Raw genomic sequence first — 26,628 nt, 5'->3', positions numbered from 1 at the left:
TGAAATTGTCAAAAAGTAATAATATGGGGCGGCCTCTAGCTCACCCAGTAAGAGCATTCGCCCCATGTTGGCTGAGTCCTGCAGCGGTGTGGGTACGAATCTGACCTGCTGCCCTTTGCTGCGTGTCATCCCCCATCTCTCTCCCCCTTTCATGTCTATCTACTGTCACTATAATAAAGGGAAAAGCCCCAAAAAATAATCTTAAAAAAAAAAAAAGTAATAATATGCACTGTATGCGCTTTAAATGTTACTGTCACGTTTTTCTGATGCTGCTGCTCTTGTCCTGTCTTTTATCATCACAGATTTTTTTTAAATGTTTTGACATATATATTATGTACAGTATTTGTTTTTGTTTTTTAGTTCCCCTCCAAGAAGAAAGCCAGACAAAGTTTCATTATGCACTTGTGTAATGACAATACATCTATCTATCTATCTTATAATAACTACATACATATTTAACCTCTTTTTTGACTGGAATATTATGAATTAAAGTTTGTGGATTATCGTGGATGGCCAAAATTTCACATCTATTAATATTTAAATACAATCCTGAAGCATTTGAAAATATTGATACTCTCTCTCCCCCCAACTGGTCGAGGTAGACGGCTGCCCAACTAGCGCCAGGGTCTGTCCGAGGTTTCTGCCTGTTTCAAGGAAGTTTTTGTTCTCATCGCTGTTGCACCAAATGCTTGCTCTTGTGGGAATTGTTGGATCTTTGTAAATGATATAGTGTGGTCTAGATACTGTATCTGTAAAGTTTCCTGAGAAGATGATTTGACAGTTTAAATAAAATCCAACGGAAATTTAGATTATTTTAATCAGCCATAGCAACACTCAACAGATCTTTCTGCTGGTGTGTGTTATCATGTCACATTTTACTAATTAGCTTCTTCCCCAGGGTCCTTATGCTTTCTTGCCTCGCAGATTTCCTTGGATTGTGGTGGCACCTTGATCGTGGCAGCAGCTGTTGCCGTGGTCCTGCTTGACAATATTGTCACACCAACCCGTGATGTCCTGCATTACATAATAGGTGCTAATCCATAAATAAAAAATATACATGGCTCCTATAGGTTAGTTACAAAGCATTTTATACCTTTATTATGTATCATATGGTAAAGTTTGGTATTTTTATGCACAACAAAAAAGTAGAATATTTGTGCATTCATATTTTTATGTTCACACATTCCGTGTTTTTAAGGTCAAATTGTGTTGCTTTTAAAAAAGACTTAACATATTTGTTGTCTTTGTCTGGAAAAAAAGAAGTGTCTTGAGAATTGTTGATTTACTTGAATTATATGGAAAAGCCTCCCCCTCCTGTTTAATTTTAGTAAATGCTTTAGTTTAATTTAATTATTCGCAATTTATTTTACATTCATTTACATTTATTTGACTTATATTCAAATTTCAAAGTAAAGATTCACAACTGACCTGGTTGCAGTTTGAGGTGTCCTTGCAGCAGTTTTACTCGTAGGCCTTACATCAATGACGGTGGACTATGGGGGGAATCATAGACTGTTAATATTAATAATATACAGTCAGGATGCTTCATTGCAATACCGCGAGAGGCCACTGGACAAAAACTGGCTGCAAGGCTGAGCGCTCTTCATGGGGGCCTGAAGATCAGACGGCGTGCCGTTGAAAATGTCGGAGTGTTCCTAATCTCCTCCAAAAAAAAACGGCCCTTGAATGCAGCATGACGTACCAAGTCAGAAAGGAGGCACGAGGGTGGATGTGCGCTTGTCCACCCGCCCCTTTACAATAACCCCCAACCATCAAAATGACTAACTCTGCTAACGTTATTGCTGTGACTGTTTAAGCGGTGCTGTAACGTCTGATCTGACCTCACTGGAGAAATACAGGACTTACAATCACAAGAATTCGACGTTGAGGTCTGGGTTCCGGGGTCGCTCTCTTGTTAACTTGCTACAAAGAGACTGAAGTGACATTTACGTTATTTCATTCATCCACAACAATGGCAGCACAGGATTTTAATTTATTGCTTGCGACAGATTCTTATAAGGTGAGTGGAGCCGTATTCTTGTCTGTGTCCCCCATTTGTTCTGTTGTGTGGGTTTTCCCGATAAAATGTGTTTATTTTGGGACAAAGTTCGCTAACCTTAACGTTCACCTTCCGTGCAGTGTTTTAGTTACAAACAATTGCACATCACGAGTAACGTTAGCCCTCGCATTTTTGGTCAATTTCATGTTTTGGCTGTGCTACAACCATACCGTATATAAGAACGTTACAACGTTGTAACGTTAGCTAGCTAGTAACGTGTGTTAAAACTGAAAGGCACCAGCAGTAGTTATACCTAGCTAACGTTACACGGTAGTGAGTGTAACGCCGTGCTCGAGTTCCAGCCGTAGCCTACGCATTTAATCAAAGTTTTAATCCATGAAACCTTATCTGAGAACATATGACTTTGCAAAGAATGGGTATCTGTAACGTTAGACATTTTTACCGATGCCAATGTAATGTAAGTTTCGTTATCATTATCACCATACCTTAACTACGCCTCACATTTTACCGTATTACTGAGTATAAATGCGTTTTTCTAAACAGGTTTTTGTCTAACGTTAACCACATTTACCAAGCGTTGTCTTAGCGTCAGTGTAAAATGGAAAAATACAGACTAGTTTTAATTTAGTCATATCTGCTCAAAGAATCTATAAACAAGATAACTTCGTGCTACGTGCATGGCCAGATCTACCAGGAGCATGCGCAGGGGCTCAGAATGGCAAGGGGCCCTAAAATATGAATTGAATGTCCTATCTTGTGACTCATTGCATTCTAATGTATAGTCAGTGACCCACACCTTTCCACAGCATTGCAGTGGAGTTTCGTCTTTTATTGTATAGTTGGGAGTCAGTGCACTGTTTGGGCAGGCTGTGTTGGTATAGTTCCTTGCTCAGCTCAGTATAGATACATGTCAGATGTCACTGTTGGATATCAGTTTTCAGTATTTTTTACTGCTTATTTTCGTTTTTAGTTTCAGTTTTATTTATACCATAATAACCCAGCTAGTGTCAGGAAAACAATAGAAAACGAAACCAGTGGAACTGGTAACATCGTCCCTCCCATGTTAAATAATCAGCCTGTAGGAAAAGTAGAACATTTGAAGTACACAAGTGCACAATTACTGATCAGAGCATAACTTTTGATGAAAACTCAGCGAGCATTTTAAAGCGAGCCAAACAGTGATTGTTTTTATTCAGGAATTCGAGGAGCTTTGGAATTAGCCAGCACATACCTGAAATGGCATACAGAAGCCCGGTTGAAAGCATTTTGTCATTTAACATTACAGTGTGGTATCAGTGGTTGATGCATATAGACTGTAGAAGTGAAGCCAAAACATCTGGATCGCCCCCTGGTGACTGGTCAGCATAGGTCATAAGCATAGGTCCATGTTAGCTGATGGTACATGGACCAAACAAAAAAAATCAAAGTACACTTCAATTACATTTCCTCCCAAAGATGGGATGTTCTGATGTTTGTTCACGTGTACATTTTTCTCATCAGTTTGGTTTATATTAGTTAGCTTATTTGATGCTATAAAAAAAACGGGGTGAAACCTCATGATTGACAGCTGTGATTGGCTCGCGATTGGTCGGGCGGGTGTATCTGCATGACTTGGATATCGAGGCTCCACCGCCCAAACACTACTGTGCAGACTCTGGCTCCAAAATTACAAGATGGTATTACCGATATCCGGCATATTTTGGCTTCACTTTTGTACAGAGGGAGGAAGTGGAGACACTTTGTACGTCTTTATATACAGTACAGTCTATGCATGGTAGCAACAGAGAGCACAAACAAGCTCATCGAAATTGTTAACATTGCACAGAAGTCACAAAAACAAGAAAATGATATAAAAATAAATAAATGCAATTTCACATCATTTTGGACCATTTTTACTACCATATCTGTGTCTAAAACGGTGGAAAAGCTAAAGCAGATAATAAATAAATAAATGACCCTCGAAATTCTTAAAGACAAAACTTAAAAAGTCCACTGGGGACCGATTACAGCCATTAGATCTGAGAAAAGTCATTTAGTTAGTTTTGATGCTCACATTGACTTTATGGTGCCCAAAACTGCACCTAAGCCTTATAATAGCAGGGGAAACCCCAAAACTGTCACTATTGCATGCACGCTATTGTTATGCAAGCCTTGGTGTAATTCACTGCAGTGTAATGCTTGGCCAGTAAGGCTCGCCTTTTTTCCCTAGTACATTGCAGTAGAGTTTCGTTTATCACAGAGCCCAACCTTCTTTTTTTGGCTGTTTAAGCTTTCAGTTTCATTTCAGTCAATTCCTAAACCTAAATCCAGTTGTGAGTCAGTGCACTGCTTGGGCAGGCTGTGTTTGTATAGTAGCTTATGCTCAGCTCAGTAGAGTTAAATGTCAGATGTCACTGTTAGATGTCATTCAGAGGTTTGCACTGCAGCCAAATGGCAAAGGTCTGGATGGTGACCAACCGGTCTTTTTATTAGCGCCGACCACCCCTGAAAACAAGTCTAAAGCGGCAGCGCAGCCGAGACGATTCCTCTAATGTTTCTGTCATCCCCCCGTGTTTCCGTAACTGTCATGACTCCCCCAACCATCTTATCGGTGATTGGCTGGAACGTGTTTTGTTGTATTTTGGTGCACAGCCTTGTGCCCCTACTGTTTGTTTGACATTTACGACCCCTGTGTTGTCTCCCGAGACCGGTCTTTTTCACAGTGTATTCAGGGGACAGGCAGCTAGCGGATCAAGGAGAGATGCCTATGATTTGAGACACAAATGAAATCGCGCTGAAACCATGCAGGAACTCATAGTGCACCTTTTTAAGAGCGCAAATAACTGAATGTCTGTCCAACGCGCCCGTCACAATAGACGTACTTAGGGACCGTCGTAAAATTGCAATACCAACTTTTTCAATCTTTAATACCTTTTTTGCTGTTCAACATATAAATCTCAAACTTCCATTATAGAAAGGGAGAGCCATTAAACATTTCACACTTGTGAATTAGTAAAAATAAGTAAACATAATGTTATAAATACATTTGTTTAAAAATGAAAGATGTATATGGTGTTAAGTGGCGCAGTAACATATACTTACATACTGATTTCTGAGTCATTGAACGCTATCTGACCCCCCCAGAGGCCATCGGTCCCCACCCGGGTTTAGGTCATGGTGCAACAATAAATGTAGATAAACCAAAACAATAAATCAACCACACAAAACTGAAACCTAGATAACATAAATGCACACCCAAAACCATGACTGAACATTATTAAAACAGTTTAACTAGGACAGAAACAGTTCAGAACATGTTTTTTTCCCCCATGAGCCCTTGCACCGCGACAGCGCAGATCGGTTCAAATGACCCCGCCCCTCCCATACAGAATCTTAAGATTCTTAGTTATCTCTGCCTAACATCATCTGTGCACTGCATACTTAAGCTGTATATTACAAACAACTAATATGATTTAGCAATGAATATAGTTTTTAACAAAACATTAAAAGAATAAAGAGTGACCACTAAAAAGTTTAATTACAGCTATGTCTGGGTTTACAGTGAAAAATGCAAAAAACCTATTGAAGTGATAACTTCTAAAAGTGCATTTTTTTACACAATTACACAGGATTTGCTAAAGACTTTTCGAAAACTAACAGCTGTGAAAGTTGTGAGAGGATGTCTGAGGCATTTTACAGGTGGTTTGATGTCAATATATTCATAAATGAGAAACGTGTTGAAATAATAATCTTTTTAACGAGCATTTCTTTAGACAACAGATCAGGGATATTGATAAGGTATTTCCAAAGGATTTTTTTTGACAAACTAACAGCTGTGAAAGTTGTGAGAAGATGTCTGAGACATTACAGGTGGTTTGATGTCAATATATTCAGAAAGGAAAAACCTATTAAAATGATAACCTTTTAAATATGCATTAAATGGCCAACAGATCAGGGATATTGATAAGGTCTTTCCAAAGAATTTTTTTCACAAACTAACAGCTGTGAAAGTTGTGAGAGGATGTCTGAGACATATTACAGGTGGTTTGATGTCAATATATTCATTAATGAAAAACCTATTAAAACGATAACCTTTAAATATGTATTTCATAGAAAATATTCATAAATGCTAAACATGTTGAAATAACCTTTACATATTCATTTTACGCTGTACGTCACTGACAATGATAATGGATTTTCATTCGTTTTTTTTAACAGAACTTACAGCTGTGTAAGCTGTGGGAGCAGGGCTCCAGACTGCGACCAAATGGTCGCATTTTGCGAGCAAAATTTGAGTGTGCGCGACTGAATTTTACATCCAGTCGCAGTAAATTTGCCCCCTTTTTTACATGTTAAACGTTGAAATTTCGGTACCTGAGAGCACGTAAGCTCAAGCTTATCTGTCCTCTTTGAAAATTGACAGAGAGCGGAGCTCTGACACAAACACACACACTCGCACACACATGCATAGCTGCGGACGGTGCAAACTACGTCGGCTCTGCAGTTTTGTTAAGTCACAGTGAATCACGGAAATAAAGTGGTTTCAAGTGTGGTTACAGATTTTCAAAACCTCACACAGACAGCGTTTGCTGTGATATGATATTAATGGAAAGCCGGAACTGTTCTGTTCTGTCTGACTTGTTTTCTGTGGAAGAGGGATCAGGGAGGTAAATTAGACATTATGGATGACATCACATTATGCCGCTTGAAGATCATTTTGAATGTAGGGTTTGCATTAATGATCATCACAATTAGCATGCACTTATTATGAAAATATAGCAAGGGTAATACAAAAAAGCTAATAAAACAAAGAACAGAATCACACCCAAGGTCTTCCATATAGTCTAATATATATATATATATATATATATATATATATATATATATATATATATATATATATATATAGACACATGGACATGCTTCAAAAGTTAATTTTTTACACAATAGGTTACTGATGATGAAAGTGATAACTTATTTTAAAGGTTTTTTTTTCCCACAAACTAATAGCTGTGAAAGTTGTGAGAGTATGTCTGAAACATATAAGAGGTGATTTGATGTCAATATATTCAGAAATGAGAAAATTACAATCTTGAAATGTGCACAAACCATTATTTGCTGTATTTTCTTTCTATTTTAAAAATGTCTTTCTACTAACTTACAAGTGTGAAATGTTTAAGAGCTGCAACTTTCTATAATGGAAGTGGTTTGAGATTTCTATGTTAAACAAAAAAAGTTATTTATGATTAAAATGAGTGGTGTTGCAATTTTACGACGGTCCCTAACTACCTCTATAGTGACGGGCGCGTTGGACAGACATTCAGTTCTTTGCGCTCTAAACTGCGTCGTCATTTTTGGTGATTTTGAGTTAACTAAAACTGTGAAACGTCTGTCTAAATAAGCTCTCCAACATACCCTCAAACTGGGGGAAATGGAAGTATTGACACGGAGCTATTGAAGGTAACGTCCGCGAACAACCGACGAATGTCAAACATTAAACTAACTTCACCCCGGTGTCAGATGATTGTCTTTAGATGTGAGATGGTGTCACACTGTGGTCTTTTCAGAGTCTGTTTAAAGTCTTCTAGTCTATAGTAGGCGTTAGTCGCCATGTTGCCATTCACGTATTTTTATCACTTTAGAAAAGCTGTATGGAAACGGCAAAATTCAATAAAAGTTTGCGCAAAAAAGGCTTTTACGCTCGCTTGAGGTGGTTTTTGCCTGTGTCAAAAAAGAATTGATGCACTAAATGTGATGTGGAAATGCCTTTGCCGAATAAGTTCTGACGTAGCGCAGCGAACATTAACTCACATGACTGATCAGCTGTTGCCACTGTCGGCGGTTCCTGGATATTCCATAAAACATGGCCAATATTAGCAAACATGGAGTACTTAAAACTTCCCCAATTGAACCAAATCCTGAAGGCCTCTCTCCATGTTTCTCTCATAGATGGTTAGATTTTTTTGTTTAGGTTAGGGGGTGCAGTAGCTCAGTCCGTAGGGAGTTGGGTTGGGAGTCGGAGGGTCGCTGTTCAAGTCCCCGTACGGGCCGAAGTACCGCTTAGGGCGCCTGTTCAGCAGTTGCAGCCCACTCACTCTGACATCTCTCCATTTGTTATTTATGTAATTATTATGCGTCTAAACCTATACTTTTCTACCCTCTACCTTTTTCTTTTCACTTTATTAACCCTACTTACAGGACTAATCTTAATGTTGCTTCCGGTATAGACGACGCCTGTTCTGGAGTTTTCCATGTTTGGTAACTTGGGTAACTTGTGAGTGTGTTCTCTGCGTTAGTCAGAGGAAAAGGAGAAGGAGATGAAGTAGGAGGCAGGATGAGGCAGAAGAATGTAGAGTGAGTGCCTCTTGAAGCGATTTCTCCCAGTGACTGACTGGTTGTTGCTGTTGATTATTCAATTAGTGCTGCAAGAGCACAAAGAGAGACTTGTGCTTTAAGCTGTCATCATTTCTCCCCACGTGGCTCCAGGAAACATGTTTACTGTATATGCACGCATCACGTTGAGCACACAATCCTACGCTTTTTTTAGCTGGTCATTACTGTGCTTTACTGGCGTCTCGTTTCATGCTCCTTCACAATACAACTCTGTCTGGCGTCATAAGATCAGAAAGTGGTAAATAAACATTAGCCATACCAAGGGTGATTATTAGAATTACATTATAAGATGTTTTTTTGTTGTTGTGATTAACAATTTTTTACATACAAAACGTACAACTGTGTGTCTGTTTCTTGTCTTTCAGATCACACACTACAAACAGTATCCTCCAAATGTCAGCAAAATCTACTCCTACTTTGAGTGCAGACGCAAGAAAGCCTCCCAGTTCAGTGAAGTGGTGTTCTTCGGTCTTCAGTATCTGCTGAAGAAGTACCTCATAGGTACAGTCACATCCTCCCCTCTAATCTAAGAAATGCATTGACAGAAACATATGGGGGACAAAATGTGTATATGTTGGCACTCTGCTGTTAAAGAGAACATTGGGGAATGGAGGGCCTTGTAATAAAACTGATGTACACACAGGAAGCTATCAACACTAACGTTGCCTAAGTGAATACAGCGTGTACTTCCTTTTAAGCAACAGTTTGCTTTATTTACAATCGGATCTCAAAAGCATCATATGTCTTACAAGTACATGTCAGGATATGGTGTTAGTGTCCTTTCTCTCACAGAAAGTATTTGGATATATATATTTGAATAAAACCTGTTTTACTACTGTGATTCTGTTCAGCGTACAGATATCGCACACAGATAGCTAATGAACAATTTCATACATTTTTGCAATGTGCATCTTGCATCACATTTTTACTCACTGTGACCACTACTTTGTCATTACTAAACGTTGTGCCAAATTATGAACCGTCAGTGGGCTTATTTGCTAGCTAACCTCCGCTAAGGAAAATCCAGCACATAGACGGTACCTTAGAATAACGTCACCGCTCATTTTACACACTGCTTAGCAACAAAACAAAATGCTGAGGGAACATTACTACGTTGGTTTTGAGCTGTATGCATCCCCACTAACCTGGAAAAGGTTTTAAACGGTAACGTAACGTTAATACAGCGTGTCGGGGGAATACAACGTCTCCTGCAGCGGGGAGTCAGAGGCAGAGTAGTCTATATCCACGATGTTCCACTTCTGGGATTGTTCCGTTGCCGCAGGAAATTCCGCCGGATGTCCGTCACCTTCCTCTTTATTTGTGTTGGCGTTCTAAACTCCGGTGGATTTATGAGGACTATGGTTAACTGCTCCTCAGATCTCTGCAGGGTAAATCCAGACAGCTAGCTAGACTATCTGTCCAATCTGAGTTTTCTGTTGCACGACTTAAACAACTTTTGAACGTACACACGTTCCACCAAAACAAGTTCCTTCCCGAAGCTATTTTGCAGAGGCACCGTGGCTCCATCAGGCGCTTAGCACCGCCCAAGACGATTGTGATTGGTTTAAAGAAATGCCAATGAACCAGACCACGTTTTTCTCCCATCCCAGAATGCTGTGTGGACTCGCCACAACGCTATGGAGGAAGGTCTGGCAATCCGAGACTAGAGGCAGAGGGGCCGCGTTCGCTAACGCTTCTTGTCTCACCTGGGGTCTGATAAACAGTTAGGGTTCAATTCATCAAAGTCAATGTCCACAACGCTATTTTCAAAGCTACTGTAGTTTTCATATTTCACGGGACCTGCGTGATGATAATAATAATAATAATAATAATAATAAACATTTGCATAAAGCAAGCATATTTGTCCGCTCCCATGTTGGTAAGAGAATATGGGATTAATTGTGAGTTAAAGATGCAGTAGGTAAGCCTTATAAAACTAACTTTCTGTCATATTTGCTGAAACTGACCCTATGTTTGAGTAGAACTACATGAAGCAGGTAATTTAAAAAAAAAAATTCCGGCTCCTCTGGCACCACCTACAGCTTGTAAATCCACAGCTCCTTGTTCAGATGCACCAATCAGGGCCAGGGGGTGGTGTCTAACTGTGTGTCAATCACTGCTCAGGCACACGCATTTCATAGCGTCGTCCCCTCTCCCTTCCCCGCGCACGAGCTGCAGATAGGTTTCCTCCTCTTCACACGCGCTCTATTGTGCACAGCTCTCCCTTGTGGGGGGAGGGGCTTAGGAGACCGTTAGGGCTTTAGCGGAAAGGGGGGAGGGACTGAGAAGTTGTCGATGTTCAAATATTTTGGCTAAGTCCTGGATCTTCACAATCCTACCTACAGCACTTTTAAATGCCCTGGGCACCCAGGAATGTGTGGGTGTGTTTAGAGTCTCTCATTAGCTTTGTTGCACCAGTTAGGAAAGGACAAATTACAGCTTTACCATTCTTATTGGTAGAAAAGATTTTTAGCCTAAATTCCCATCTGCGCTCCGGCCCACCTTCAACCTGAGCAGAGGTCTAATCAGCCAGAATAACTTAAATCATCTGTGTGGGTGTTTCGAGGCTTTGACTATGGACAATCACGCGATTTAATCGTGATTAAATATTTTAATTGATTGACAGCCCTACTACCTACTGACGATTTTATCGTAGCGCAGACTAGGCAGTTTCCTGGCCGTTGAGCTTTCCTACATGTGACTGAGTTTGTTCTCCACAGGCCAAGTGGTCACCGAGGAGAAGATTCAGGAAGCCAAGCTCTTCTACCAGATGCACTTCAGACAGACTGTGTTCGACGAGGAAAGCTGGAGGAAAATCCTCGAGGTACGCAAAGAGACTTTGAGCTGTCAGTCTGTCTCGACAGATTCATCACCCTATATTTCATCTGAAGTAAATTTGCTTGTTACTGTGTCAGAAACACGATGGCCGTCTTCCTATCCGGATCAAAGCTGTGCCTGAGGGTAGGATTATCCCGAGAGGCAACGTGCTCTTCACTGTGGAAAACACTGATCCCGAATTCTACTGGCTCACCAACTACATTGAGGTAAACCCAGAAATGTGTTTTTTTAGTAGGGCTCTGAAAAGTTGAACACGATAATAAGGCAAATTCTATTTTAACGCCGCTACATTGTTTTGATGCACGATTAACGCACATTCTGTGATTTGGGCCTCGGCCCGCTCCATAGTTTGGAAAATGAGGAAGCGGTGCAGCAAACGAGACAAAATAATGAAATAAGATGGCTATGTCCATTAATAGGAGTGCCTGGGCAGTCATTCTTTCTCTCTCCCTCCTCAAGGTTGCTTGGTTTGTTTGCACTTTTGGTTGAGTACTTTTGCGTTCTAACATTGCTACCCCTGCACACATCCGTACACTACACACATTACTGACAAACTGATAGCACGTTTACCTTTTGTTTATTTAAATGAATTTGATTTAATTGGGTTAATTAAACATGTGTTCTCCACATTTTGTCGTACCTTTGAGCCAGGTCATGACATGGGAAGTTAACAAGGGGTGAGGCTGTTGCCCAGCAATGGAATTCCATTGATAATGTCTATAACCTCCCAACCCCATTTTGTAAAGGTTCTCCAAATAGGGATTTAGACCGTTTTTCCCTCAGACGAGAGATGTTTTGACCTGACAGGACATCAGTATTGCAGCACTGTCATTTAATCTCCCCTGTCTTTCTCTTCAACTCCTGGTCTCTCGCTCCTCTCCTGCCATTTTCTCACCGACTGATCACTCACTAGGTTGTGTGTTCTCTTTTCTCCCCACACCCATCTGCTGACTGCAGACCATGCTGGTCCAGATGTGGTATCCCATCACAGTAGCCACCATATCCAGGGAGTTTAAGAAGATCCTGGCCAAGCACCTGAAGGCCACCTCGGGGAGCCTGGAAGGTCTGGACCTGAAGCTGCATGATTTTGGCTACAGAGGAGTCTCCTCACAGGAGGTCAGCAACCCTTTGTTTCCCTGCTTGGATTTAGTGAGAAACCAGCTTTGAGGTTGAGAAAGCTAATGGCGTTTCTCATTCTATTTCTAACTCTTGCCGCTACTGATGTTGTGCTGTATTACAAGCACTCTCTGTGCACTTAAAAAAAAGTCTTCATAATCACTGTAACTATAACTAAGGATTAGAGAATCTCCTAAATTCCTCATCATTCGTTGTGTAATTGGTTTGTGTTTTGACAGAAGATTGAAAATGTGATCTCTGCTTTGCGATATAGCGGTGTCACGCTGATGTCATCAAATGATTGCATGACATCTCTCTGGTCACGTTATTAGATTAAGAGAACTCAGTGAACTCAGTGAAAGAGGGAAAGTCTTACATAGTAAGCTGGAATGTGAGTTCAGTTTTTAATCTCTTGTACAACTGAGCCACTGAGTTGGTGAAGGTGTTTCATGGTAAGAGGATTCTCATAGGTCCCACCTTTTAAACCAGGCAGCAGCAGTGTGTTTATGCAGGGTACACACAGGGTCTTAAAAGTCTTAAAAAGGTCTTAAATTGAACTTGAAGAATCCTGGGGGTACCCTGTTATGTGCATCTTAGTCTATATCCTTCGCGTTCCACTGCCGGGATTGCTCCGGCGCTGCAGGAAATTCCGCGGATGCATGTACGTATTTTCCGTTTCCTTCCGCTTTCTTTGTGTTGGAATTTTAAATTCGGTGGATTTATGAGGACTATTGTTGACTGCTCCTTAGGTCTCTGCAGGGTAAATCCAGACAGCTAGCTAGACTATCTGTCCAATCTGAGTTTTCTCTCGCACCACTATTTTGCAGCGGCTCTGTGCGGAGTTTAGCACCGCCCAAGACGATTGTGATTGGTTTAAAGAAATGCCATTAAACCAGAGCACGTTTTCCTCCCATCCCCGAATGCTGTGTGGAGTAGCCAGACCCTCCTTTAGCACGCTTTGGAGGAGGGTCTATGTGCGTCTCTATAAGAGAGTTGCTCCGTTCATAAAAGAGCAAATCTTCCTTTAGCTGGGCTGAATGTAGTGAATCAGCAGTGTTACTGACAGAATCAGTAGCTTTTTACATTGGAGCTCCTCTCACTGGTAACTTAAAGCACCTTTATTAGCTTAGCTTAGCCCTGATGGCGATGATGTTGTTACTGACCTATTCATAGATACTCAGTAATTGAACACAAAAGCACAGAGAACACAGAGAGATAGTTAGGGTGATATATTGTAAATATTTGATGTGATCAATCACACGGAAGCCACCAGGAAAAACAATAAGGTCTTATCAGTTCAGTTTTTCCTAGCGTCTCCCAAAGAATCATAGTGCATACATAAGGATTTTATACTTGTTACAGCACAAGACGTCTATGCTCATTGGCAGCAGCCAAATGGATATGTTTCTCCTAAACCAATGAAAAGATTCCTTTACAACAGCCATGCTCAATAACCAATGACAAGCTTTTTGCATGTCTCTATACAATTTCACATACAGTGGTGCTTATAAGTTTATGAACCCATGCTAAAGTTGACTAAAAAGAGGAATAAAAAAAATCATGTTTTTGGAAATTGATCTTGATGCCTTAATTAAAAAAATTAGGAAAAATCCAACCTTTTAAGGACACCAATTTTCTTTGTGAATGAATAATGTATCGTAAATAAATAAATGTTCTTCCTTAAAATACAGGGGGCATAAGTCAGTACACCCCTATGTTAAATTCCCATAGAGGCAGGCAGATTTTTATTTTTAAAGGCCAGTTATTTCATGGATCCAGGATACTATGCATCCTGATAAAGTTTCCTTGGCCTTTGGAATTAAAATAGCCCCACATCATCACATACCCTTCACCATACCTAGAGATTGGCATGGTTTTATTTCAGTTAGCCTAATAGCTGGTTTGATTTGCATTGAGAGATGATCTTATGGAAAGTACCCCATGCCAATCTCTACTCAATTTCCAAAAGATGATTTTTTTTTTTTATTCCTCTTTTTAGTCAACTTTAGCATGGGTTCATAGACTTATGAGCACCACTGTAGTTAGCTTTTCCTTTAATGGTCTTCAGACTTGCTGTCTCCTTGACCAGTGACAGGCTGACATCAGTTGACAAACAGATTTCTATAATGGTCCCAAGCTATAGCTCAGGAATGTACCTACACCTGTCCCAGTAGGCAAAACCTCGACATTGGCCTCCCACTGCATCCCAATTACACAGTTCAGAAAACAGTGAGACAGTTTTTAAAATAGTGCATACCGAAAATATTCAAATGTTAATGAATAAAACTTGATGAATCCTAATTTTTTTATCACTGTCATTCGTAAGAATTGTGAATATGTGTTGACAAATATTTCAAAGACAAAATTACCGGATAGAAGACAAATCTTCTTAGTCACTTATGAGCTGTAAAGACTATGTCAGGTGGGTGTAAAGTAACAAAAAAGTGGCCGCGACTCCAAGCAATAAATGCTCTGCCATCTGCCATTTTACATTGTTTGCATTCACCATAATGGAAGTCACCGCCTCTCATGCCGCCAATCATGTTTTTTTGTAATTTTACACCAGCCCAACATCATTTCCCCCCCCACCCCACCCCACCCCACACACACACACACACACCTTTTTATAGGGTTGGGTATTGTTTGGATTTTGACGATTCAGATTATTTGAGGGGCGGGGTGAATATAGATCACATGGAAAAAAATAATTTAAAAAAACTTTTACACAATTCATATTTATATACACAAATCACTTCATACAGTCAAACACAGAACATTTATCACAAAAGCCAAAGTTATTATACTAATAAAACAATTCCAATAAAAAAATATCAGTACTTTCCTGTAAACTGAAACGTCTGATATGCCTCAGTTCAAACATGTTGCACCTTCTACTGTAAAGTTATACAAAATAAATGAAAAATCCACTGAAAATAGGACATTTCTGTCAACAACTGTGATATGTAACATATTTCCAGCATTTATCTTAAACAACAGCACATATAATAAAAAGCGGGACAAAAAAAATGTTAAACCAAATGTAACGCCAAACATTCAACTAAATATTGCACATTGGATTAATGGCCGTCTTCACGATTTAGCTAATCACATTCTTTCAAATCGCGATTTCGATTTGAAAAGGATGAATCGCTCCGCCCTTGTTCTGATTCGGAACCGGGTTTCTTTTCCCAAACCTAGTTCAGTCAGACAACTCACGATTGAAATGTTTATTATAACAGCAGAACATTAAGTTTGGTGGCCTCATCATCATGGTGATAAAGTAGCTTTCTCCCTGGCCGGAGCCTGCAGGTGGATGCTGGGGTGACGGTGGGGCTTACAGAGCAGTCAGCAATACGGGAGCAGGGCAGCAGCACCATTGACGCGCAGCTTAAAGAGACCGCCAATTTAATGGGGTGTGTTTGGTAAATGATACAGAGTTTGAAGCGTGTCACATGTGAATGCAGCGGTGCAGCTTGAGTTTCCTGCCTGAACTAGCTCGCGGGCGTCGCCCCATTAGTGATACATAGTATGCTGGTCTGGCATAAATGAATCCACAGAAAGCATGAGGATGTGATAACCCTGTTACACATCGGCGGTTGCTGGAATTATGAACCTTTTGAACTGTGCCTGGGTTTGAACTGAGCTCACAGAAACCATGTTAACAGCAATGTGATTGATCATTTCCACCTCTCGTCTCCAGTCTGCAGCACTGGGTGGAGCAGCTCACCTGGTTAACTTCTGCAGTACAGACACAGTAGCTGGGCTGCTGATGGCTCAGCGCTACTATGGCTGCCCCATGGCCGGCTTCTCCATTCCAGCAGCAGAGCACAGGTAGCACACACACACACACACACACACACACACACACACACACACACACACACACACATACATACACACACATGTAAATTTGTGAAAAAGCTCAAATAAAAGTTAATTTATGGAACAGCTGCAGTGAAGAGATGGAATCAAGTGCAACAATGAGCAATTTAAAGAGACTTTATTAAAATAAATATATTGAATGGGTACGAGAAGGACTTGAGCTGATTGTATTGTGTACTGACTGTATTGTTCTTGGGATTATATATTATGTCTAGTGTGGGTAGTTTATTATTCGGTTTGATTTAACCGACAAAATGAAAAAAATGAATGAAAAATGAAAAATGGACACCCGTAGGTGACAGCTGGAAAAGAAAACCAAATGTGTATATGTATGTGTGTATGCATGTGTATGGGTATGCATATGTATATGTGCGTGTAAGTGTGTATAGATGCATGTATGTGTATGTATACATACGTATATAAACAAGTAAATAATTAAATTGTTTGTATACAAGCATAAAAGTAGAAAAAGGGGGGTACACAACGTCTTCCTACTCCTTTTTGAACATGGGAATCCTTATTTCAATCATTTCACAATACTTTTGAAAGATATGTTTGCTGAGTATTTAGTTTTTGTTTTTTTCTTGCTTGTGCTGAAATGTACAGTACATGTTGTTATTTATCTTTACCTTTTTTTATTTTTAACATGTTCAAAATAAACTAAACTTCTACTGCTACTAAATCACGGATTAGAATGTTTACGTCATAATTGTAGTCTTTGGCAACATCGTAATCAATTAGAGCGACATCCTGCGTGCAGCTTCTTTTTGTTTTGGCTTTTAATATAGAATGAATGTCACTAGTCTGCAACCGTTCAGTTGTTAATGAACTATGAGGAAACACCATCGGCGGTTATATGTTCAAATGTTAGAACCAGTTAGAGCTATGACAATTCCAAATGTTACTGTACAATTAATTGTCTCAGAAATAATAGCGATTAAAACTATAATTGTCTGTTTCAGTCAAATGTAGTACTTTTGCAAACAAATGAAAGTTTTGACTGAATCCCAGAATACATCTTTGGGTTATATATCAGTGTCATGTGACCCAGATAATGTAATAACACAGGTACACAGCTTATGATGTAAAACACACCTCTTTATTATCATAAAACATATTTTCTTCTTAAATGAACATAAAACTGACAATTACCATCAACAGGCATACCCCTTAGGCACTTAGCTAATGTTAGCAATTAATTGCGGTTAAACAAAGAAACAGGGATTATGTAAAAGAAATTGCGATTAGAGAATGATGTAATAATTGTGACAGGCCTACGTAGAACCAGTATTAATATCTCATTCCTTCCTGCGATCAGCACCATCATCTCCTGGGGCCGGGGCCGGGAGAAGGAGGCATTTGAGCGAGTCCTGGACCAGTTCTCCTCGGGGCCCGTGTCCGTGGTCAGCGACAGCTACGACATCTTCAACGCCTGCAAACACATCTGGGGAGACAAGCTGAAGGAGCGAGTCATGGAGCGCAGCCAGGACTCGTGTCTGGTCATCCGTCCCGACTCCGGAGACCCCGCAGAGACTCTCATTGAGGTGAATAACCGGACCGGATCAGTCAGCGTTGTTGTCAAAAACACAGATATCCAAAACTTTTAAAATCTCGGCATATTAGTGGGATTTCTGCCTTTAATTTTTACTTTTACAACTACATTTTATATATTTTCAACTAATCAACTGAATGTTCTTGGCTTAAACTGTTATTCCTGTATATTCCTGTTGTAATAAAAAAAAAAAAGTGTATTTTAACAAGGGCTGCATGATTTCAGGGATATGTCTAATTGAGATTATTTTGACTGATATTGTGATTGAGATATGAGTTACGATATTGGAGGTAATGATCTTTTTTGTATCATTCTCATTGTAAAATATTTAAAAAATTAAATAATTATAGTATGATTTTTGCGAGGCTCTGTAGTCTGTAGGATAAGATTTGTAGGCTGAGACGTCTCTGCAGCACCACAATACTTCATTCAGAATGGTTTGACACATATGTTGCTTTTAACAATTTTTTTTAGCAATTTGGATATTGCTCTAGTCCGTAATGCAATTTAGATAAAATCGATAACATTGATTGTGCAGCCCTAATTTTAACTTGATTTTTGACGATTCGATGTAGATTAACTGAGGTTGTAAGATGTTCAGGCTGCTCCAACTTAACACGGCTGATGTATGAATCCAACTCTAAAAATAAAATCATTGGAATGCCACTTGTAGGTCATCAAGATTCTGGAGGAGTGTTTTGGCTGCTCTCTGAACTCCATGGGATACAAGGTTCTGCCTTCCTATCTGCGGATTATTCAGGGAGACGGCATTGACCTGTGCTCAGTGGACGAGGTGAGAAAACGTTTTGTTGTTGTACTTGTCGTACTCCCTCCTGTTTTGATCATTACTTCAGCTATTAGAGACATCCCTACCCAACCAAGTTGAAGGGAAACTCACACCCCTACACTTACTTTTTTCCACTACATTATACCAGCTCGACTCTCCCTGACTCTACTCGCCTTTTTGCTTTTCCATTATGAAAAAAAGTCCCTGGTACCTGCCAACAGGTACTTTTTTTTAGTATCACCTCCGTCGAGGTTCCAAGCGAGCTGAGGCGATACCAAAAGGTGACGTGAAAACCTGCAGACTACTGATTGGTCGGAGAGAATCGTCACTAATCACTGCGTCATCATTGCTAGCGACAGACTGGGGGTGTCCGGAACAAACCCGCCATTTTTAAATAGTTTAGCCAGCGGTGTTTTGTTTTTTTTTGCTTCCTCCAGCTTCTTATGAAACAAAATGTGTCTTCTGGCTGTGGCAAACAGCCACATGCCGAGAATCAAAAACAACACACCTTCGACGTTCTGTGTGTGTGACGCGTTAGGTCACGGCAGTTTCCTGCGGCGTCGCTATGACGACCAGCCACGCTTGCCTCACGCATGAGGTGGTACTAAATCTGCAATGGAAATAGGAGGACGGGGCACTGCGGCCGAGTCGAGCTGGTACTAGCAGTGGGTAAGTGCCATAAGAGTCCAACTGGTAATATGGACAGCTCAGCAGGCAACACATAGACCAGGGGTCTTCAAGTTGTTTTTTAGGCCAAGGACCCCTTGGCTGAAAGAGAGAAGGGACCTCCCTACTACTAATATTGTATAAAATGAAGTTGCAAATTAAACTGGGCCTACAGTAACATGTAGGGTGGCCTAAAGCCTTTATACAGACCTTTTATACAATACTAAGGTTATTAATTATTGGCATCCATATATTTATACATCATGTTTTAATGATAAACATTCATGTAGCAAAGTGAATCCTTGAAGCTTACCTGTATCTGTTGACTGAACTTTTTGCTATTGGCTACCTTAGTGGCTAGCTTACCTACAGGCCAGTAGCCAGTCATCAGTGTTGTGTACATTTAAAAACAAATCACAAATAGGCCAATTTATTTTTTTTTTGCTAATAATATGTTGGACTCGTGTTTATATATATATATTAGGGGTGTACGATTCAGAAAATGTCGCGATTTGATTCTGATTTTTTGGCTCATGATTCAATTCAATATCGATTTTCGATTCAAAAACAATTCTCGATTAAAAAATGATTCACAGTATGTACATGTAGTTACTTTTCCCATGTATATATATATATATATATATCTTTTGCATCCCTTTGCACATTCATGTGGATTTTTTATTTAGTTTATTTAGTATCTTTTGTTGTCCATATTATTCATGTGGATTTGTTTGTTATTTTATCATCCTGTTTATGATGTATGTGTATGTTGTGTGTAATGTCTGTAAGCTACTGGGACCTTGAATTTCCCCTTGGGGATTAATAAAGTATCTATCTATCTATCTATCTATATCTATCTAAAATCGATTTTTTTTTGCACACCCCTAATATATATATATATATATATAGACTCTTGTAAATAAAAAAAGATTAAACAATAACTTTAGGCCCCCCTTCAGTAGGTTTAAGGACCCCCCTAAGGGTCCCAGACCCCCTGTTGAAGATCTCTGACACAGACTACACCAATTGTCACTGTTTCACTTTCATAAAAAAAAAAGCCACAGCTTTACAGTACAGAAGAGCAAGTTTGTTTTCATTTCCAAGTAAATGACATTTGGTAAATTGGGTTGGTTGAAACCAGTCTGCTCATTTAGTGATAAACTGTGACTGAGATAAGTCACAGTATCCCCAGATCTCAGCACAGAAGTTGATAGGTAAAATCTAAGTCATCTGAATGATGGCCCAAACTGTTACAATAAAACAAATAAAATGTTGTATTTACCTTTTTGAAGATGCATTAAAATGGTGGTCATTTTTAGGATTTATGCTCTACTGAATATCCAAATATTAGCAGTGAGTGTTTGTCATGGTCCATCAAACAATTCTTAAAGTCAACCTTATCCTTTTAAAAAACAGGTGCAGTTGCCTTGACTACGAGACAGTTCATGTTCCGCTGTCTTGCCTTCAAGACGTTTATAATTATAACTCCGGTAAATTAATGAATTCATTTAAAGCCTCCTTTCCTTTTGTTTCCTGTAGATTCTTCAGAAGCTGAGTGATGAAGGATGGAGTGCTGAGAACATCTTCTTTGGTTGTGGCAGCGCTCTGCTTCAGAAACTCAACAGAGATACACTCAACTGTGCCTTCAAGTGCAGCTACGTGGAGACCAACGGCAAGGGGGTAGGTAGAATGGCCTTGTTTAAGAGTGCTTCAAACTTCATTTACTGACTTTAACGGATGAACATCAACAGATTATTGTTAATTCATACCATGGGTGAATACTCGATTCTGATTGGCTGCAGGGGTGTCCATTAAAAAGTGATTTAGATCACTAAGTAGGGGTGTAACGATACATCCATCTGGATTGATATATCGATTCAATCCTCACGATCCAATATTATCTATACAAAGTGAAAATATTGGTGTATATCGTCATATTTAAGATGTGCCTTTATTTTGAAATTCCCACTTCATATATATTATTTTTTTTAAAAGGGTATTTTGTTTTTAATTTAAACGTCTAGAAGAGCTCAGTAATGATATTGTCAAATTATATTTTAAATCAGAAACTCAAGTGAAGATAATGACCTCTTCTGAAGAGTCCATCATGTTTTTTTAATCCTCCGTGTCCTCCTTGGCTACTAGCAACTGTGTGGGGGCGGTGTGCGGTCATGGAAGGCTTGTATCATGTGGACGCGCCAACAGTTCTGTTGTAAATACTTAGAATTCCTCATGAGGGCGACAGAAACTACGCACTATAGCTTTAAATTGGCTTATGCATCGTCTCGGTTGCAGGCCCCTGAATTGAATCGAATCGGCATCGTATAGTGGCAGACTTTGTGATATCAGTACATATTGTATTGTTGTCCTAAGAATCTGAATAATATTGTGACGTAATAAAACATGTAATTTACACCCCTACTACTAAGGAGTTCCGGTGAAACTGACCGTTTACCGTTCTAAATGAATGCGCTAAGTTAAAAGAAAGAAAGAATGTGAGTGTAGTCCTTCCGTGCCTCGTCCTCTGAACACCGCACGAAAGTGCTAACACACGAGCTGCAAGAAGTAAGCTACGCTACACAGTCTGTCCGAACCGACTTTGTTTCACAGCGATCACCTCTCATCCCGTTTGCTGGTCAGATCGCTACTTCAGGCTGCGGTACACATGGAGAATCGTTCATTCCTAAAAATCTTGATGTTGATTTGGGGACAATGTCATGGCTGAAAGCTAGCTTGTCTTGTTGATAAACATACTGTCACATGATTGGTAAGCATACACAATGTTATTGACTTTGAGTCTTGCTAGCATAGCGTTAGCTGGCTAACGTTTGGCTCGTAGCTGTCTGAGCTGAAGACTTCTCTGAGCTGAGCAGACTATAGATTTCTGCGGTTGCCAGGTCGTATCTAAGGTACTGGAGCAGTGAACAATGTTTGCATTGCATAAGAACCTTATAGGACGAGAATTATTTTTCCAGGTATTAGTCAAACCCTCAGGTGTTACCAGGATTTACCTGAGTAAAGCTGAGTTATGGGATGTGATTTTGATTTTCGTTGCAAAACCCATGAAAATATAAACGAATGGCCTCAGAGTTTTTGTTCTTTGTCAAGTGACCATGGTATAAGCTGGATACCCTCCTCATATATATAATAAATAAATAATAAAAAATAAATAAATGTGTTATTTGAGTGCAGTTTTAGAATGTATTGTTAATGTTGGATGCAGTTATCTTGAACAACAGTAGTCATCATCCAGCTAAATGGGCACTTGTGCAGACTTTTTGTAGATCTGAGGCTTAGTCAGACTTAAGTGAAGTAGACCTGGCAGAGCTACATCCTGCTTCAACTCTGATCTGCCACAATAACTGTTATTGTGCAAACACACAGTTCTGTAGTGCAAAGGATGACAATAACCGATTAGAGATGCACCGATTTATCGGCAGAACATCTGTATCGGCCGTCTCGTTGACTGCCATCGGCGCATCTGTAAATAAGAAGGCATTTACCCACTCGGACAACAGTCCGCTAGCATATGCTGCTACTGTAGCTGCTGGTTTGGAGAAGAAGTCAGTGACTGGACATGATGCTGGCGAATGACATAAGAGGTCAAAGGGTGCCGTGCGCACGTGTGGTTTGTGTACAGTAAAAGAAAATGTCGGCTGTGTGGGAGTATCGCACCGTGTCAAAGAAAGATACACCGCCACCAGCAAGACTCAGTCGTTGATAACCGCAGGTCTGAGAAAGGGATAAAATATTCCACGGGCAGCGCCAAAGCTAAATCTGACTCCGAAAAAGGGTTTATTGCCACAATAAGTTACACTTAAGTGGAATTTTCCTTGGTGGTTGGTGCATACATAAACAAATGGAGTTCATCGCATTAAATGACCAGCCGTTTGGAAGCCTACACTCAGCCCAGTCGTCGTCATTTTGCCGACATCTTTCTCCCCAAAATCTATCGTGGCCACACACATTCATGAGCTATGGTGTGAGTATGCTTACCCTCACAGCACAGTGGATTGACAAAGATTTTAACATGATAAAAGCAGTGTAACACTTCAAAGATAAAAATATAAACATTTGCATTAGATTACATTACAATACAGAGCTAAAGAAAAGATGCAGTGGTCTACTGTAGTTGTCTCTCAGACCACTTGAATTACAATATGCTGAAAGGTTATGATGGAATTTCTGCCCAAACAAAGTCAAAAATAAAACGTCTACTCCAGCTTTAATGGTATAAATTGTTAAATCTGTAACGAACATGTTGATTAGAAATTAATTTTGAAGAAAATGAATAAATCCACCAAAGACACTTTCTTGTATGGTCTCTGTGAGTAATCCTCACAGAGACTGGGTTTCAGTGTGTTCAGGAGTATTTTGAGCAGACAGTTGAACTCCGCTTTGCTTGTGTTCTGTGTTCTTCCAGATGGACGTCTACAAGCAGCCAGTGACCGACCCAACCAAGGGCTCAAAGCGGGGTCAGTTATCACTGAGGAGAAACTCTGATGGCTGCTTAGAGACGATAGAGAGAGGGGCCGGCAAGCCTGAGGAGGTTAGTGCCGGCATTTTTATTTTGTACTCTGTGTGTGTGTGTGTGTGTGTGTGTGTGTGTGTGTGTCTCTCTCTCTCTCTCTCTCTCTCTCTCTCTCTCCAGGCATTAAATGTGAAATAATACATGACAGCAGGATGAGGGCATGTCTTTCTGAAAAGTGTTAGCTAATTGGAATATTGTGTAATGTGCACTTGGTAGACGGCTCCATAGGAGAACAGGAGTCTTATTTTTGATTGCCCAAGCAGTATTTTTGAATTGTATTCTGTTTGATAAAACACATCACAGATCATGTGATACTATTTCTCATTACACGTCTTTGATCAGTTATTGAAAGATGGGGGACATTTCAGCCCAGCAGAGATAAGCGGATTCGAGGACTTCTTTCTTATTCCATATAAATGTCCTGAAGAGCACACAAGGCACATTTTAAACTAAATGCCAAATTCCAGACTATTTCTGTACCTTTTTAAATGTGTTTGACTGTTTTGCCATTAAAGGTGCACAGAGTGATTCTGCACAAAGATTATTGCTATTTGAACTCAACTGCCAAACAAATACAACCATGCCCCTTCAGAAGCTCCACCCCCCCAAATCCACAGACAGATAACTACTGGCCGGTCGGCACATTCTCCCCCCCCCCCCCCCCCCACCACCACCACCACCACCACCTCTACCATCAACTGAGGCCGCCTGTTGCCAATTGGCTGACATAGTGTTTTGTGTCTCATGCACTCCTTTCTGTTTGTTTTCCATTTACTCAGCCAGGGCTGTGTATTAACACTGGATTATTATTTTTCCAGCGCACACAGAAAATAGAGAGCTAGGTGGCCGTGAGGAGATATTCGCTGAATTTGACAAAAAGTGCATCGGATTAACATCACTCACTATACCTTCAAACGTCCTCCTCATGTACTTAATGACTTCTCTTTGTGGCACTGGGCTCTCCAGGACCTGCTGGTGACGGTGTTTGAGAACGGCAGTCTGGTGCAGGACTACTCCCTGGAGGAGATCAGGAAGAACGCTCGGCTGCAGGACGAGGAGGTGCCCACGCTGCACAACCGTGAACAGGAGCCGCTGCACATCATCAACGGGATTCATTAGATCGACCCCAGAGCCCCTCAGCATCCAGAGAATAGAGTTTCAAAACAGGGCGCCCTGGCATGGAGACTGCCGTGGTTTTGAAAGGCACCCATCTAAGTATAAACTGAACACGTTGAAGGGGAGTTTAAGCTGTTTTCTCATAAGACACTAACATTTACTGTAACAAAATATAAATACGGTATTATTGATTATAGTAATCCTCAGCGATTAGGGGATAGCACCAGTGCTTGATATACAATACGTGATTTATGATCAGTGGCAGCCTCTTATCAGCAGAACACATGTATAGTGTATAAATGGACATCGAAACAGTGACCAGTTGTGCAAACTGAGCAGATAGTGCTGCGCTGTAACAGTGACGCACACAAAAAACCAAAGTCAAAGAAGCCATAGCTGTTGTTTCTGCTTCCTGATTTCTGAAGCCACTTGGCCTACAAAGCACAGAAAGCCCTAGTGTTTTTTATTGAGTAATACAAAATACATTTCCACATGAATAAGCATATGCATGAATTGTGTAAAATATCTAAAATGAACCAACAATTTGGTTCACTGACATAATTATAATTGAAGAAATTGTTGTAAACTCACGTCCTGTTATGAGGGAATGTTATTTCCCTGCCCTGTGTTATTTTTTTTTTATAGGAGTTGATTTTTATTCTACTACAGACATTTTGAGTGCCCTTTATCATAAGTCAGCTTTTATTCCATAATCGCATAATAATCGCATGATCATAGTCACTTTTCAGGACAGTGGTGATGTCCCCGCCCTCTCTCCTTTCAGCCAATCACGTACCCCCCTGCCTCTTTTAGCCACTTAGCTCCAGTTCACTAAAGCAACAACAATGCCAAAGTGAGAGTGAGAGTATTTTTTTACATACTTTTAGAGCCGATTATCGGCCGTCGGACCATCTGGCGAGGTCAGTGACTCGAGTCTGTTCGGTGTGTTCCGTGCCGTCGGCTGTCCGAGGAGCCGTCGGCCTTCATTTGGGCCGACCCGACGTGTTCAGTCGGAGACAGGGCAGTCGGGACTGACCCGGAAATGGCGAGCGGATGAGCCGCTCAAAATCTGACGAAAATCAGTCTGGCTGTGAATTTCCGGAGAAAAAAGAACCACGTGACGCGTTCGTCCAATCAGCTGCCGGTTTTCATTTTCTGGGAAACGATACAGAGAAGCGCCGCCTGCTGCTATGGAGACGTATTACGTTTTGTGCACGCGCAGAGCGTACGCTCAAGTCGGTGTCGCCTCAGTGTGTTTTGAGGCATTTTTTTGGACCTCGGGGACCCGACTGATCAGTCCGACGGTCGGCCGTCTGGTTGGTGTGTAAGCACCTTAAGAGACCGGGGGTCATGTGATTGGCTGAAAGGTGAGCAGGGGCGGCGACCACAAATGCCCTCTCACCTTTCTGAATGGGATGAGTAGCAGTAGGTTTGGATTGTGATTTTGAATATCTTAGTCAGCACCATACTAAGGCTGTACCGGATATCATTGAAGCTTGGAATGTCTCTCGTCATGTTTGGTGGTGATGGCACAGTGGATATGACACATGCCTTTGGTGTGGGAGACCAGTGTTCGATTCCCACTGTGATACATCAACCAATGTGTCCCTGAGCAAGACACTCAACCCATAGTTGCTCCAGAGGTGTGTTACCTCTGATATATATAGCAATTCTAAGTCACTTTGGATAAAAGCGTCAGCTAAATGACGTGTGATGTAATGTAATATTTGATGATGTCATCACCCTCT

General features: G+C 40.5%; 1 protein-coding gene across 1 annotated transcript; it reads left to right on the top strand.

Moving 5' to 3' along the window:
• Positions 1-1,717: 1,717 nt before the first annotated feature.
• On the top strand, positions 1,718-25,458 carry nampt2 (nicotinamide phosphoribosyltransferase 2). Its single transcript, XM_031277248.2, has 11 exons — positions 1,718-2,020; positions 8,758-8,893; positions 11,113-11,216; positions 11,308-11,436; positions 12,188-12,346; positions 16,047-16,177; positions 17,547-17,772; positions 18,454-18,573; positions 20,773-20,913; positions 23,657-23,782; positions 24,731-25,458. Exons 1-11 carry the CDS (start codon positions 1,973-1,975, stop codon positions 24,881-24,883), a joined length of 1,473 nt encoding a protein of 490 aa, XP_031133108.1. The 5' UTR covers positions 1,718-1,972; the 3' UTR covers positions 24,884-25,458.
• The last annotated feature ends 1,170 nt before the right edge of the window (positions 25,459-26,628 follow it).

The sequence above is a fragment of the Sander lucioperca genome, chromosome 6 (assembly GCF_008315115.2).
Source record: "Sander lucioperca isolate FBNREF2018 chromosome 6, SLUC_FBN_1.2, whole genome shotgun sequence".
Lineage (NCBI taxonomy): Eukaryota > Metazoa > Chordata > Actinopteri > Perciformes > Percidae > Sander > Sander lucioperca.
This window is presented reverse-complemented; position numbering and strand designations above follow the sequence as displayed.